General features: G+C 39.5%; 2 protein-coding genes across 3 annotated transcripts in view; one reads left to right on the top strand and one right to left on the bottom strand.

The window, feature by feature from the left end:
• Window positions 1-7,081, top strand: part of LOC116073537 (NXPE family member 2) — a 40,764-nt gene extending 33,683 nt beyond the window's left edge. The window contains exons 4-6 of the mRNA XM_031345550.1: window positions 2,344-2,405; window positions 4,721-4,936; window positions 5,527-7,081. Of these exons, the coding sequence (XP_031201410.1) occupies window positions 2,344-2,405; window positions 4,721-4,936; window positions 5,527-6,062 (814 nt within the window). The 3' untranslated portion in view covers window positions 6,063-7,081. The remainder of the gene's footprint in view (window positions 1-2,343; window positions 2,406-4,720; window positions 4,937-5,526) is intronic.
• The window catches only part of LOC116073539 (NXPE family member 4), a 247,548-nt gene that overhangs the window by 69,863 nt on the left and 161,076 nt on the right, over window positions 1-16,609 (bottom strand). The gene's annotated exons all lie outside the window — the stretch shown is intronic.

Here is a 16,609-nt window from a genome sequence, read left to right as displayed (position 1 = left end):
GGCGGCTCCCTTGCGACTCTTTGAGCCTTTGCCTCCCCAGGTGGGTTCTCCCGGCTTAGGAACTCACTCACCAGAGAGGGGATGGCGGCTCTCACTGGAGGCTCCGGGTCCCGGCGTGTCTCTGGGGGCAGATTCTCCACGTGCAAAGGAGAGGCGGCTAAGGTCCCTGATCCACCTCTGTTAGTTGGAAGCTGAGAACCGAACACCTATTTCACGAGTCACCTTTGGGTCAGCTGTCGTTTCCTGATGACTCATTTGAAGAGCCTTCGGCTCCACAGCCAAACTACTGCTGTTGGAAGGACATATTTTTATGATGTGTCCAGAAGAGGGACTGGACAGAATAGCGCCCTGGAAATCCAAGTTCAAATCCAGTTCAAATATGGGGACAAAAGAGAGTAGGACACAACTGACTCTCCCTCTCTTCCAGCCTCCACTTCTACCTCTCCCTCTCCTTCTCTTGGTTTCCTCCCCCAAAGCATGAAGAGATCCACAGCTTTGTCCTATGGATCAGCTAAAAGAGGCCTCTGGTCTTTTCAAACATTTATTTTCAATTTGAAAAAACGATGATAATGGGGTGGAGAGATGGTTCAGTGGTTAAGAGCATTTAGTACTCTTCAGGGGCCCTGGTTCAATTCTCAGCACCCACATGGCGGCTTACAATAGCCTAGAACTCTAGATCCAGGGGATTCAATGTTTTTTTTTTTCCTGGCCTCCATGGGCACAGATATATATGTAGACAAAACACCCACACACATAAACTAAAATAAAAATTAAGGTTACAAACAGAAATTTAACAAAGGAAAGATGATCATAGGAATATAGAAAGATTTTTTTTTTTTGCAGTGACTATCTCAGAACCATCTCTTATCCTCAGAGAATGGGTCATTTATGTTTAATTTCTGTCCTTCTCACTGGCCACATCTTACCCTCTCTTAAGGTAGACTGGGTTGGAAGACTCATCCTTACAGAGTCTCCTGTTTATGCGTCAGGAAATCCAAAGTTCCCAAGTGGCTGGATACTCTATACATAATATTATAGCACTTTTCTAAAATAATGCATGCACACATAATTATAAAATGACACATTAAAATAAATACACTTATACAACCAACGCATACCAAATTGACAACATGGCCAGGTCTTGATTGCTTACTACACTCAGCCTTACCTGGGTTAGATGGAGGAGAATAAATGCTAGACTGTAATACACGTTTGGCTTGAAAGCCCCTCTCTTGGGATTCTCAATCCTCTTTGGTGTTGGACAATATCTCTGTTCTCTTTCTTGGAGGTTTCTGTAGAGCTGGCTTGCAGTTCCTACCTCTCCCTCAGCTCTAACACTGCAGAGTCCCACCTTCCTCCAGCCAGAATTCATTCTTAAGCAAATAAGTCTGATTTCATACAATATAGTCACCAGTTGTGTTTTCAGAACTGACCCCTGGAGGTGGTACTTATAAGGCTAGACATTTGAAATATTACAGCCTATAAGAGTGACCTCATTCTTACTCTCAAGGAGATATTCAACTATGGGAAGCAGACTCCCAAAGTACTTGGGAAAGCAAAAAGCTGGTGAGGATGAAGCTGGAGAGGTGGATATGCGTAGGAGGTGGTATGTGGCTTGGTATTTATTCGGTAGGTAACTGAAGAAAAGTCACATAAGGGTTTTGCACAGAATGATGAAATAGGTTGGGCTCAAGCAAAGGACTAGAAAAGTGATATAATAACCTAGGCTAGTGTTGTCAGAGTAATGAATGTCCTTGTAGCTTTAGCTTCACCAAAAAAAAAGTGGGGAAAAAACAAACAAATTCTTGAATTTTATGTGGAACAATGGAATCAGAAATTCTGGGAGCAAGGCTCTTCAATTGGAGAAGCATTCTCCCATACAAAGCTTGGTGAGGGCTTGACTTACTACAGGTGACAAGGGTAAAGGCAATAGCTGGCATACGACCACTGCACAGGAGTGTCCAACCCTGGGACACTGTGACACGACATTGTGCTCTACAAATATGCTGGGCCACATTTCTCACTTGAGATTCATGAAGTGTCAGGTTGCCTGAGAGCTAGAAATTAAAGGCTGAGTAGTCAGCTAGATACATAGGTGCACAGATAGATCTGGTTGATTACATACGGAGGATACATGACACCCTGGATTTCCAGATTTTCCCACCATTAGTAGGGAAACCATTTTCTAAAATAGTGACTTATTTATTTTTTCAGAATGCCTTAAGTGTATCAAAAATAATAATAACAACAACATTCCAGAGTGCTTCAATTCATCTTAACCAGAGACTCATTCTTAATGATCTGGACAGATGTTAGGATAACTTATCTTCCCATTTCTTGAAGGTTCAATATAGGAGTTGAAGTGGTGAAGAATTTGTCCATCATGGTCTTGCCTTGTAACAACAGTAAGTCCAGTGTGATCTTACCAACTCATTAATGTAAATAAGTGCCTTACTTTGAGAAATATATATTCTACCATAAACATACTGAGCTCTTATTTTCTGGGACAAATAAGATACCCTGGTTTAAAGAAGGGATTTTCTGCTTGGAAAATATTTAAAATTTTAAAAAATACATTTATTTTATTTTATGTGTAATTTGCCTGCCTATCCATATGTGTATCATGTGTACAGTGCTGGAAGAAATCAGAAGAGGACATCAGATCTCTTGAAGCTAGAAGATGGTTGTGAGCTATTGTGTGGTTGCTGGAGTTGAACTCTGGCCCTCTGTTGGAGAAGCAAAGTCTCTTAACCCCTCAGAAAGTATCTTCACAGTAATTTTCATCATGAATAAGATAACAAATGTTAGGGAATTGCAGCTTCCTGTACTCAAAATGTTCAGGCTATATGTATTTACACTTGAGGGCTATCTTCCAAAATCAACAGTTGGGTGTTGGTACTATGCTGAAATATCTCCAAAGAGCTGAGAAAAAAAAGTGCAACTGCTCCATTGTATTATACTTTCTCATTCAGTTAAACTATCCCCCTTAAGATTCTATGAACTGGCAATTCTGTGACTCAGCTTTTTACACATGGACTGTAGTGGCTAGTACAAAGTTAGCATGTTTGTAAAGTGTTTCTGTGGCCTTGGAATTCGAGTGAATTTCAGAAAAGTCAACTATGTCTACGCCAGCCAACAAGGTACACATGGACTCATTACCCTTTCTTTCCATGCATTCAACAAATTCAGAGAGGGAAGACTTACTGTATTAAAACTACTCTGCTAAACCCAGTGGAGGACATAGATGGAAAGAAGCCATGGGTCCTCCAGCTCACACAGTCTATGAGGAAGACAGGCCCTTCTCCACTTGGGAAACAACTAGCCATGACCAATTCTTGTAGGAAAGATAGTTCTTCATCTCTTGAGGTAACTCGAGTTGTCATCACAGATGAGGTCACATCCTGTCTCTTGCTCATTTCTCATAAAGTCGGGAAGTTTCTAACAAGATAATGCCAGGCTCTTGTTGCTATTCTCATCGTCATTGTAATAATAATTATTAGAGTCACTAACAGATCTGATATGCAACTCGAGATATGGATTTAGTAAATCCCTAAATGCATCTCGTCAACCCTAAAGATGAAAATGTGCTTTTAAAGTAACAAATTTAATGCTATCTACCTGAGTTTCCTCTGTTGCTGTGACAAACACCATGAGCAAAAGTAACTTAGAAAGAAAGGTTTATTTGGCTTATACTTCTAGTCCATCAAGGAGGGAAGCTAGGGCAGAAATTCAAGTAGGAATCTGGAATGAGGCCTGCTTAATATTCTAAGAAGAATTACCTCTGGACAAAGAGCTCACTTCTCAGCCAAAGAGGTACAGAGGAGCTATGGAGAAATCTGCTTATCAGCTTGCTCACAGGCTCTTGCTCTGCTAGCTTTCTTATACAACCCAGGATCACATTTCAAGGGAATGTAGCCACCCACTGTGGGCTGGTTCCTCCTACATCACTTAATAATCAAGGGAATCCTACACAGATATGCCCACAGGCCAGTATGATTCTGGTGCTCTTCAGTTGAGACTCCCCTTCTCAGGTGATTTTACTCTGTGTCAAGTTGACACCTTCCTGGGTGGAACACTCAGTATGGGCTGATGAAGACAGTTTGAGCTGTATCAACAGTGGAGTGTTAAGAAAGGAGATCATGATCCCACTGTTTTTCTGTAGAAGGTAGAACACAGTGAGAATATCATGTTCAGTCTTAGACATAATAAGATATTTAAAGCATTACTATTATTATTAACCAGGGAACACAATTTTAGCACAAAGAGTGTGGGCCTCTTATTTCCCAAGTGCATTTAAGCTCTTCCATGAGTTAACAGCTTGAGACTGAGGAGAGTTGAAATTTCACCAAGGCCAATGTAACTGCTGGAATATTCATCTGGACCACTGAGCCCTGTTTTTAGTTTCTTCCCCACGTGGTTAGCTGTCCCACCCCTGAGTGGCTCTGGGGACAAGGTAGATCCCAGGGAACACTGCAGAGCCTCAAGAGAGAACAGATCCCTGCTCCAAGAAGAGTTACCGGGTAAGAACACTTTATTCATCCCTTGAACATGATTAATATTAATTAGATAAATATTTGTAGAAGTTAGGAAGGCAGACATAGAGAAGAAAAGGAGAATGAAAAAAGAGGGAGAAGAGGATAAGGGGACTAGTTTAACTATTCAAAATACTTTGTGATAATAAAAAAATTACTGATTCTGATTTTTATTTTTTTGTTGCTAGAGACTAAGACCAAAAGAAAGAAATGCCAGATTGGAATGGAGACTCCTTTCCCTGGTGGCTATACTTTGAAAGGAAGGTGGATTACAGCACATTGTGAACAGAATGAGTTCAGGGAGATAAAAGATATAAATAATTGCTTGTCAAGAAAATTGATTTACCTCATGGGTGACTCAACTCTGCGTCAATGGATCTACTACTTAAACAAAGCTGTGAAAAGTATGTTCCAGTTTTAGTTTGAAATTATACTTATGTTGAGGAGTAAATAATTTAAATAATAATAGTAATAATTATTAATAATACAATTTGTTCTCATCTGACCTTTATTTTATTTTTTTATTTTATTATGTATCTTTTTCTTTATGTGCACGAATGTTTTGCCTGTATGTACCATGTGCATGCAGTGCCCACAGAACCCAGAAGAAGTCATCAGATTCCTTGGAACTCGAGTTATAGTTCCGAGTAACCATGTGGTTGCTGGGAATCTAACTTGGTCCTCTGGAAGAACAGCCACTGCTCTTAACTGCTGAGCCATCTCTCTAGCCCTAGCCTTTACATTTTAATAAAAGCTATATTTTAGGTGTTTAATCATAGGCAGTAGCATTGTCTTTCCTATTCATGTATTCTAAGATGATTTTCAAAAGTTTGTAAAGGTTCTATCTAAGGCAGCTGATATAAATTCGCTGCCTTGTGTAAGTACCAATTCTTTAGTTAGAAGTCATCATGGCCAGAGTTTTACAGATTGTGTGCACTTTAAAATGATGCTATTTCTTTTTGTTAAAAAGTTTTATTGATTTGTTTCCCATCAGCCTTAAAATTTTTTGACCATCATGGAGCTGGGGTCTTTAAAACTCATATTCTTCTGGATACCGAACGACATATTCTGGTTCAGTGGAAAAAACACAGTCATCCTTTTGTTACTAACAAGCTGTTCTCCATGAAAGATGACAAATATATCCCTCGGGAAATTGATCAGGTGGCAGGAGACAGTGGTACAGCAATTGTCATTAGTTTTGGCCAACACTTCAGACCCTTTCCCATCAACGTTTTCATCCGTAGGGCTATCAACGTCAAAAAGGCCATAGAGAGACTGTTCTTACGGAGCCCCGAGACCAAGGTGATAATTAAAACGGAAAACATCAGAGAAATAAATGAAAATGTAGAGATATTCAGTGACTTCCATGGAAGCATTCAGAACCTTATCATAAGGGACATTTTCAGGGACCTCAATGTGGGTATCATTGATGCCTGGGACATGACAATTGCATACCGCAGTGAGGATGTCCATCCACCTGACAGTGTGATTGAAAGTCAGATTGGCATGTTCTTAAACTATATTTGCTAGAGGGTCTTAAGGTGCATAAAATGTCTCTAGATCCCCTACCTCTGTTCTCTCTGATCTCATGGGTACTTGCACACACAACATAATCTAGCACATGAAGAAGCGAATATTGAGAATTGTAGTTAAATGTACATAACATAAAATTTGCCATTCAAATCACTTTTAATCCTGCAACTCAGTAATGCTAAGTAAAGTCTTATGTTACACCACTGTCATTATAATCCATTTTTTGAACAGTTTTATTCATCCCAAATAGAAATATCAAATCCATGAAACGCTCACTCACCACTTCCTCTGAGCCTCGGACCTCGGCACCTACAGCTATCCTTTCTGCCTCTATAAATTTGACTGTTTTAAACATCTCATATAAATGAAATAATAAAAATCACTGAACTTGTGCCTGCCTTGTTTCACTTAGCACAATGTCCTTAATTTGATCCACGTCAAATGTATGAGAATGTCTTCCTTTTTAAAGAGTGAATATAATTTCTTTCTATGTATGTACTGTACTTTGATTTTTGGTTTATTTGTTGATGAACATTTAGTTTGTTTTTGCCTTTTGGGCATTATATATCAGGCCTGTGAAGAGGGTTGCACTTTTAAAGGCTTGTTTCCTCTTCTAAACTTGATGTTTAAATAGTAAATTATCATTATCCATTTCTTATTTTTAAATATTATTTAATTAAATATGTGTATGTGTGAGTATCTGTTAGTGAATGTCAGGTATGTTTGAGGATGTCTTGCAGAGACTAGAAGAGGGCTTCAGATCCTCTGGAGCTGGACTTATGGGTGGTTGTGATTTGCCCAATGTGGGTGCTGGGAACTGAACTTGGGTCCTCTGGAAGTGTGGCAAGTGCTCTTACCCATCCATCCATCGCTCCAGCCACCACTCTCCTTACTTTAAAGGCATGTGCAGTCCAGAGACACATAGCTTTAATGATCTGCTCAGAGAAAAGATAATGCTTTAATGATCTGCTCAGAGACAAGATAATGCTTAGAAGAAAACGTCACAGGACCTCAAGAGCAGTGTTCTTGCTTAGAAAAATTCCTTAAGATTTGATAACCAGTTGTTACTTGGATTCCACTGTGATTCAGTGGCCACAGTCCAAAGTCCACAAACTCATTGTGTAAAATCAACTTCACTTTATGAGACTATACAGACTTTAAGATTCTGATTCTAAGTACCCAAGAAGTATGATACAGGAGTCTCTCCAATGATCTCGGATAACTTCATAAGCTTTCTAGAATCTTTCTCTTGATAGAAAACATAATTATCTATGTCTCAAGATTTGATATATTTTTATCAATGATAATTCCCATGTTTGGATCGTGTTTGTGAGTCAATGAAAGTAAAATTATAATGTTATAACATTAATACAATGGTCAGGTCATAAAGCTTTGGATTAGACTATAAAAACGCACAATAAAAATATAAAAATTAAATTTTCTTTCATTTGGATTTATTTTACATTTAATTGTGTGTGCATGGGAGGCGGTGGGTGGGTATGGGTGTGTACATATGAACACAAGTGCCAAGGAAGTCAGAAGAGGGCAGGTGTTAGATCCCCTGGAGCTGGAATTGCAGGCAGGTGTGAGCTGCTAGGACTCAGGTCCTCCAGGTCCTCTAGGTCCTCCAGGTCCTCCAGATCCTCCAGATCCTCCAGGTCCTCCAGGTCCTCCATGTCCTCTCCTCTCCTCTCCTCTCCTCTCCTCTCCTCTCCTCTCCTCTCCTCTCCTCTGTTCTCCTCTCTTCTCCTCTCCTCTCCTCTCCTCTCCTCTCCTCTCCTCTCCTCTCCTCTCTTTTCTCCCTCTCCTCTCTGTTTTACTTTTCCTGTGTGTGTGTGTGTGTGTGTGTGTGTGTGTGTGTGCAGGTCAAAGGGCAACCTTCGATATTCATCAGGTAACTTCCATTTTTTGCTTGCTATATGGTTGGGCTTCTCCACTTTACCATCTCCTCATTACTTGAATTGTAAGCATGTACCACTATGCCATTAGGACAAAGGTGTTCTGGGGAGCCTAACTAAGATCCTCACACTTGCAAAACAAGCACTTTACTAACTAAGACTCTTCTTAGGCCCTCCAAATCTACTCTTGGTTTGAGCTCCTCATTGGTTCTCATTCTCCCCACAGGAAGCTTCACCATCGTTTCTAAACACTACCCCACTGATTGGTTAGTAAGTTTTAATCTTCACAGCAAGATCGCCTCAATCTCCTTTGCTAGACTTTTGGTGTGCTGTGATTTCTAGTCTCCTTACACTGTTTCTTCAAGTGCACTGGTGCTTCCTTAAATTACCCACATCTTCTACAGATGCAATTTCTCACCATAACAACCTGCATGCTCTAATTTAAGTCAGCCTGGAATAGCTATTATGATACACACAGTCACATGTTGCTGTTCTAACCAAAAACTCAACTGTTCTCCCGTGTACTGATCACATTCCAAGGGATCAACAGCCACAGATGGTTAGGTGTTCTGTACCACAGCACTGTTTGCTTGGATTTTTCTTTTGACAGTGCTTTGCATGTTTTGTTAGAATATTTGTGTGTTTTTCAAAAACAACTAGTGTGGCTTGGGGAAATGGGTCAGTTGGGAAGTTGCTTGACCAGCAGGCATGAGGTCCTGGTTTAATATTGGCACATAAGCTGGCCATGGTGGCACACACACATTCAGGAGATAAGATCAGGAAGGTCAGGTTTTTAAGGTCATCCTTGGCTACAAAGCAAGTTTGAGGCCATCTTAGGCTATAAGAAACTCTGTATCAATCAATCAATCAATCATTTAATGCAGTAATAGTTTAAATTTTTATGCTGAATAAAAAAGTACTCTATCAGATGTTGGGGGAATACTCCTGACTTTTAAGTAATTTACTTCTTATTTATTCTTTTAAAAGAAATTCTGAGATCTAAATAGCTCATAGTGTTCTACCCTTGAAGCGATAGCTTTAGGTTATAGTAGATATTGACTATGCTGTTAACATATAATGACTTGCACAAGCCATTTGAATTCATAGAGATATTCTTTACTGTTATTATCAAGCCCTTTTCGCAAACCCATTTCTGCACAATGGAGTGAAACAAAACTAGAAATCAATAGCAGAAGGAAAACACATCCTGTGATATGCAGAAGTTAAATAGTGCTCTCTTAAACAACCACCAACTGGGTCAAGGAGGAAGATTTAAAACTATCTGGAGACAAATGAAGATGCAGCCACAGCATGTCCAAGTGTATGGAGTGAATGAAAATGATTGTAAAAGGGAGGTTCATAGGAGGAGATATGACAGCCAGCCATCTGACTCCACACCCCAAAGAGTGAGGCCAAGAGCAAACTAAGCCCAAGTTGGTAGAAGGAAGGGAAAATAGTTTAGAACAGAGACCAGTGAGATAGACTATGGAATAAACATAGCAGAAAACTCAAAAAATTAGGTTGCTTTTATTGAATATGTAAAACAAATAAATAAGCACAAACATTTTAAAAGAGAGAGAGAGAGAGAGAGAGAGAGAGAGAGAGAGAGAGAGAGAGAGAGGAAGAAAGAATGCTAAAATTAGAAGTGGAAAAGAATACATTAGAACTGATGTCACAGAAATAAGGACATGAAGGATGACCATAAACAGATATGGTCTGAGGCTGAGAGATGCCTCAATGGTTAAGAGTACTGGCTATTCACACAGAGGACCCAGGTTTGATTTCAAGCACCCACATGGTGGCTCACACCGTCTATAACTCCAGTTCAGGGAATCTGAAGCTCTCTTTTGGCCTCTGTAGGCATCAAACACATCCATGAGGCATGGATGTACATACATATGAACATACATACATACATAAATACATACATTCATTCATTCATACATACATACAGGTAAACATTCATACACATAAAATAAATAAATAAATAAAATCTTTTAAAAATTATTATTTAAAATAAATTATATACTAGCAAATTCTATAACTCTGAAAAACTTGAGAAATTTCTAAAAATATACAACCCGTTAAGGTTAAATCATAAAGAAATAAAAATTCCAGTACATACTTGTAACTGGAAGGACAGGGAGACTTTCCAATAAACAAAGTGTTGGGGCTAGCTGATTCCACAAGAATTGCCACCAAGCACTGAAATAGTGAACATCCATCTTTCTCAAATTCTAAAGAAGAGGAGGAAGCAACCCCAGACTCACCACAGGAGGTCAGCTTTACCCAGATACAATGCCAGACAGGGACTCCAGCCATTTCCCTGATGCACATATGTTAAAATATCTTCAGGTGTTTCTTAGCAAACTGAATTTGGCAACACATTAAGAAGGAGCACACACCATACACAGGAGAGGGAGAGAGGATTATGCTTGGGGAAGAAGATGACTCGTCATATAAAAACCAGTTGGTATGAGGTACCATGGCAACAGAATAGAGAACAAAGCGACAGGATGCATTTCAACTGATAGAAGCAAGCATCTGACAAGGCAACACCCCTTTGCAAGAAAAACACTCCAGCTCTGAGTAGTAAGGAGCTACCTCAAAGGGGCATGATTAAAAATGACATGGCAAACATCATGCTCAGATGAGAACAACTCAAAGTATAAGGCTCTAAAAGCGGGAACAGTACAGAACTGCTCCAGTTTCACAGGTATTTTTATATCAACACAGTTCCACAAGTTTTAGCAAGAGAAATTAGAAAAAGAAAAAGAAAGATAAGACAGCAGAAAAAGAAAAGAACAAAACTACCATTGGTCAGAGAAGATGTTGTTTTATATTTAGAAAATCCTGAACATTCTGAAAAACACTGACTAGAACTAGTAAATAAAGTTAAAGAAAAATTGTTTTTAAGGGTGGTTCCACAGGAATTACCTGCGAAACTATCCCCTTTCCTATTAGCAGGCCTATTAATATTGTCATTGTTCGGGTCTTTGTTAGGCGGATATATTGTCTAAGGATCATGGGTGCCGCAGCTTCTCTGTCATGTCTAGGAGAACACAGTCTTCTACTAGACTTCCTGGTCCTCTGGCTCTTATGATCTCCCTGCCCTCCTCCTCTACCATGGTCCCTGAGGCTTAGGTGTCAGAGCTCAGTTGTAGATGTATTGGCTGGGTCTGGGTCTTGCATGCTTACTTGTCTCACCTAAGACTTTCAGACATCTTGGAATTCTCCCAGACTGACGGATTTGCCATCCATTTGCTTTTGAATGGTGAGGGCATCCTGTCTGCTCTTCTGAAGTTTCTAATACAGAGTGATGGTTCTGGTTTTCTTTGATGCCAGAATAGAGATCCTGAGAGGTTTCATTCAGTGGTTGCTTGGACCCATTTTTTCTCTGGGTCTTTGGTGAGATGGAGTCATGATGGAGGAAGAATATGTGGTGGAGAAAACTTCGACCCTCCTGGGGGCTGGTAAGCGGAGAGCAAAAGGGATTCCCAAGATCTCCAAGAGCATCACTCTGGGTCACCCAATTTCTTCCTACTAGGCCCCAACTCTTGAAAGAAGTTCTACCACCTCCCAGGAGTTCCAAGGCTTGGGGCTACATTCTCAAGATGGAACTTAACAGGCTTTTAGGGGATATTCTAGATACAAACTCTAGCAACTGGATTTTTAAAAATGTCCAAGGGAATTGAATAGATTGTTTCTGAAAGGAGACACACAAATGGATCATAGACACATGAAAAGATGCTTAAAACCACCCACCACCAGGGAAATGTATGTCAGCACCACAATGAGATGTCCCCCTCTCACCCATCAAAATGGTCATTATGAAAAGACTAGATGGTGGTGAGGATGTGAGGTTAGGGCCCTTGTGCATTGTTGGTAGGAATGGAGAATGGTGCAGACATTAGGGAAAATGGAAATCCCTCAAAACATTAAAAGTAAAACTTATTTATGATCTAGTAATCTTACCCTGCATTTCTATTCAGAAGAATTCAGTGCAAGATCTTAAAGAGGTGCCTGTGAGATGGATGTGGGGAGCTGACACTTCCCTGGGACTGACAGGGCAGTTGGTAAGCAGGGTTGAATGTACTGTTAGTGTTAATGGTAAAATACTTAAGTATTTTACTTAAGCAAGCTCTCCTATTGATGTTCATTTTCCTGTAATAACAAGAACATTGGAGGATAGGCAATTAGACTCTCCATTCTTGTCTTTGGTGTCTTGAGCAAATGGACTGTCAGTCAAAGAGTGGAACTACCACCATGGCAGCACCAGATACCTGAAATACTAAGGATGCCTTGAGAAAAGTATCTAACAGTCACAGATCCTGGAAGCACACTTTCAACCAGGGTTGCTAGAAACCACTCATGTAAGGCTTTTAATATCACCAGCCTTTGAACTCTTGATGATTTATAGCCATTTCCAACTAGGTCAGAGAGGAGTACTTTCCCTGGTTGCCTAAAAGAGAATGGATCTAAGTGGTGATCCGGTCGAAAAATTAATCTCAACGATTGTGGCTGATTCTAAGAGACAAGGTTGTGATTGGTCTAATACAAGTGACTGAGGTTTGGCTGTGATATAAGCAGGCTGCTTGGGCTCTAAAGGAGTCAGTTGAGAGACACTCTCTGGTGTTGCCCCCCTGGCTAGTGTAACATCAGGCTCAATAAATGGCTTTCTCAAGTGATCTTTCCCTTGTTCAGTTTCAGTAGTGTGAGCGTGGACAGAAAGAAGTAGCAGAGGCAGCTGAGTACCAGAGGCTAGCAGAGAGACTTGTAGATGGAACAAGGCAGTCAGCTCTGCTGGATAGCTGAAGAGGAAGCAGTTGATCCACCCAAGAGTGTCCAGAATAGGAAGAAGGGCCATAGAGAGTCCTTGGAAAGCTGAGACTGAAGATTAGTAAGAAACTTCAAGTAAACAGAGTGATAAAACAATAGGCCGTGGCCACTTGAAGGTGTTAGAAAGTCATAAAGTCTTTAGGACCAAGGTTTCAAACTTTAGGCTAAAGCTATAGCACTGCCCAGTGTTAAGGGCTAAGGAATCCCCATGTTCTAGACCTGTAAAAGACCTGAAACCCTGGCTACCACTAAAGAGAAACGTCCTGATACCTAGAGCTACTGGGATACTGTGATGCTGGCTAAAGAATCTCAGTTCCCTATATCTACATGGAAGCTTTTACATCATTAGATCTAAGGGCCCTGTTACTCAGGCCTGGAAACACAAGGGGGTGACACTGCCTACTGCTCCCATCTGCTTATCATTGCTGTTCACTGCTGCCAAACACAAAGAAAGTGAGAGTTGCTAAGAACAGTACTTGAGCTCCTTGCCCATCCACAAGTTCTGTCTCTTCTGTATCCATATATCACACACTCCTTAAAAAAGGACCATGTATATATGGATGAACACTGAGGGTACGCAGCTCAGCAAATGCACACAAGAATACATATTGTATGATTTCACACATACAAACTAGCTATAGTAATCAAAATCATAGACACAGGAAGTAGGAAGAAGGGGAATGGAGATTAATTTTCTCTGGGTGTAGAGCTTCAGCAGCATAAGAGGAGAAAGTTCTAGAGACTGTTGCAACAACGTGAACATACTTAATGTTGCTGAACTGCAGTTAGCAATGGTTAACGTGGAACACTTAATGCATTTCTTACTACTACAGTAAAGAACTAGTCTCAAGCATGTCCTTCACTTTGTAGCACATGAACCTAACTGTGGAAATCGAGTGTGTTGTTTCTTTGTCTGACCCACTGAGATGAAGTGGCTTTTGTTGCTCAGTGACCACTTATGACCTGACAACTTTATTCCCATTAGCTTTGGGTAATTTAACCTGAGGAGCTCCTGGATGATAAAGGAAGGCAGGCATTGGTATTCAGGTGCATATCCTTGCTGGACATGTAGCTGCCGTAGTAGTAGGAACAATCCCAGTGTCCCTTTTCAGTCTACCCTATGGATCACAAAATGACTTACATGACAATTCTTGTACAGTAGAAGTTTTCAATGACAGCTGAATACAAAAAGCCACCAAGCACTTCAACATCTTTTAACGCTGCGCAGGAGTCAGGAATTCCTTCATGCACTGAATATCAATCATTCCCAGCATATGAAGTGAATATGTTATAGTTTACACACTTTCATTCACTTTATGTGCCATGGATGTTACATTTGTATAACAGTATCATTTGATGCCAGGGTTTTATGGGAGTTCCTTTTGATGTAACATTAACAGCATGTGCCACTGGCTTTCTGTGGGCCAGTGGTTTGAGTTGTATCTTTCTCCACTATCATGAAGTCAAGGTCAAATGATACTTGGGAAATTGCAGGATTTTAAATTTTTACTTGATATGTATGTAAAAGTCATTGTTAGTACAGGAAGACACAATATCTTGTCCTTGCTCTGCAAAAGGGCAAATGGCTTTAGCGGAGTAGAAGCTGTGATTTTTCTAATGATGATATAAAAACCGTTGATACTTTTAGTCCTCTGTAGTTGATTAGAATCTGATACATTGATGGAGATATGCCACCTACCAGCCGAAAAGGGCTGGCAAGCCCTGAATTAGTGCATTGGTGAGGGTACAGAGATGAGGGATGCTGTATACTGATGCTCAATGGTCATTGTCAGGCTTCCTCCCTGCCATGTGTCTTAGCGACAGAGTTTTCTCTTGGCTTTCCCTTTTCAAGAATTGTTGCTTGTGGCAGAAGAAGGGTTTCATGAACTCTGTGACTTGGGATTCCAGAGTGACAGAACTCACTCAACATGCCTAAATATAGATAAAATTCCACAGGAAAAGAAGACTAACTTTCCCAGTTCAGGTCACATGTCCATGTTGGAACCAATAACCACTGGTGAGGTGTGTGTGTGTGTGTGTTTTGATTATCAAGCCTAGACCACATGTACACCCTGTGGTGAGATTTAACTGTCAAATGCGAAGTAAAGAATGTAGATGTGAAATATTTCCTTCTTGGATACAATTACTGGATGACATTTTTTTTAACTTCTATTGCGTTATGATGAGAAAAGTTACATGATTTCAATTTATCTGAATTTGTTAACATTTAAAAACATATTTTAAGTAAATAGAATTAAATCACATTCTTGTTTCCCTTTTTTACCCCAACTCCTCCCTGAGACCCCCCTTCAATACCTACAATATCTTTTTTGTCATATTCCTTAAAATTTATAAAATATTAGAACAATAAAATGAATATTATAAAAGTTGTTTGATATAAAACAACAATCAATTTAACAGTGTTATGTAGATGCTTGTCTACAGCAATACTGAAAATACATATGTTTTTCTCAATATAAATTTTAAATAACTCCAAGCATATTAACTGTATATTTCAAAATAACACATCACTACTACTATTTTCTTTTTCTTTTTTTAAAGATTTTTCATTATTATAATTAAGTACACTGTAACTGTCTTCAGATGCACCAGAAGAGGGCACTCAGGTCTCATTACAGGTGGTTGTGAGCCATCATGTGGTTGCTGGGATTTGAACTCATGACCTTCGGAAAAGTAGTCAGTGCTCTTACCCGCTGAGCCATCTCACCAGCCCAGTATTTTCTTAAATGAACATAAATATATAAAGTCTTTTTGTTTGTTTGTTTGTTTTGTATTTAGTAGAGTTTAAAACCTTGGCTCTAACTGTGGTACAAGCCCAAAATAAGAACAATTTTTAGACATTGGATTTCATTGTAATATAAAATTCTGTACTTCAATGACCCTCACATCACCAAAGGATTTTACCTCCATAGTAGCTAAGCTGAGAGTTGACAGTTCTGCTGCGCCAAGGAATGAATTGTAGGCACGATTTTTGGATACAGACTTCCTGCTATGGTCAAAGCTATTTGACTTGAGTGACTTTATTCTCAGTCCACAAAGAACAGGTTACATTCATTTAAGAAATGGTGTGTGTATTAAGATGGTCTATCCATAAAGTCATTCACCAACTGTTTCAGTGAACAATGGTTCTGCTTGGAGGGTGGCACAGACATTAGGTGAGGGTAAGAATCTGGTTCATTGGCTGTGATAATTTGGAAAAGCATTCATCTCAGAGAAAGAGTAACTTATAAAGTCCTCTTCTTCAAACTTGATACAATAGTTACAAAGGTAGAGCAAAGCATTCAGTTTCACTCTTTGTTGTTCTCTTACATGCCACTTCCAATTTAATTGTCTACATTTCTTTAGGCTGTATAAATACTTTTGAAATATGTAAGCTGTTCTGAAAACCATAGTATAGTGCAAAAATATGAAATAAACAATACTACTAATAGAGAGGCTGAGATAGGAGAAGCAAGATTTCAAGACCATTATGTTGTATGCAGCAAGACGCTGTCATGTACAAACAAGCTGAAAGTGTATATGGATTGTACAATATTGGACCTATTTCTCCAATTACCAAATTAGAGAGACCATCGGCTGACAGTCAACAAATTTCTAATTCCTCATATTTTTGGATTTCAATCAATTAGGATATGATGGTAAAATTAATTTTCATATTAAGATATTAAGAAAAAGTAATTGTTACTTCCTGTTGTTTTTATTGTAAGAGCTGGAATTAGGTTTTTGTGGGTTTGTTGAAAGATTACTTTCTTGCTTCTTCTAGGGTGTAGTTTTGCTCCTTATGTT

The sequence above is a fragment of the Mastomys coucha genome, unplaced genomic scaffold, assembly GCF_008632895.1.
Source record: "Mastomys coucha isolate ucsf_1 unplaced genomic scaffold, UCSF_Mcou_1 pScaffold23, whole genome shotgun sequence".
In the NCBI taxonomy this organism is placed as follows: Eukaryota; Metazoa; Chordata; class Mammalia; order Rodentia; family Muridae; genus Mastomys; species Mastomys coucha.
This window is presented reverse-complemented; position numbering and strand designations above follow the sequence as displayed.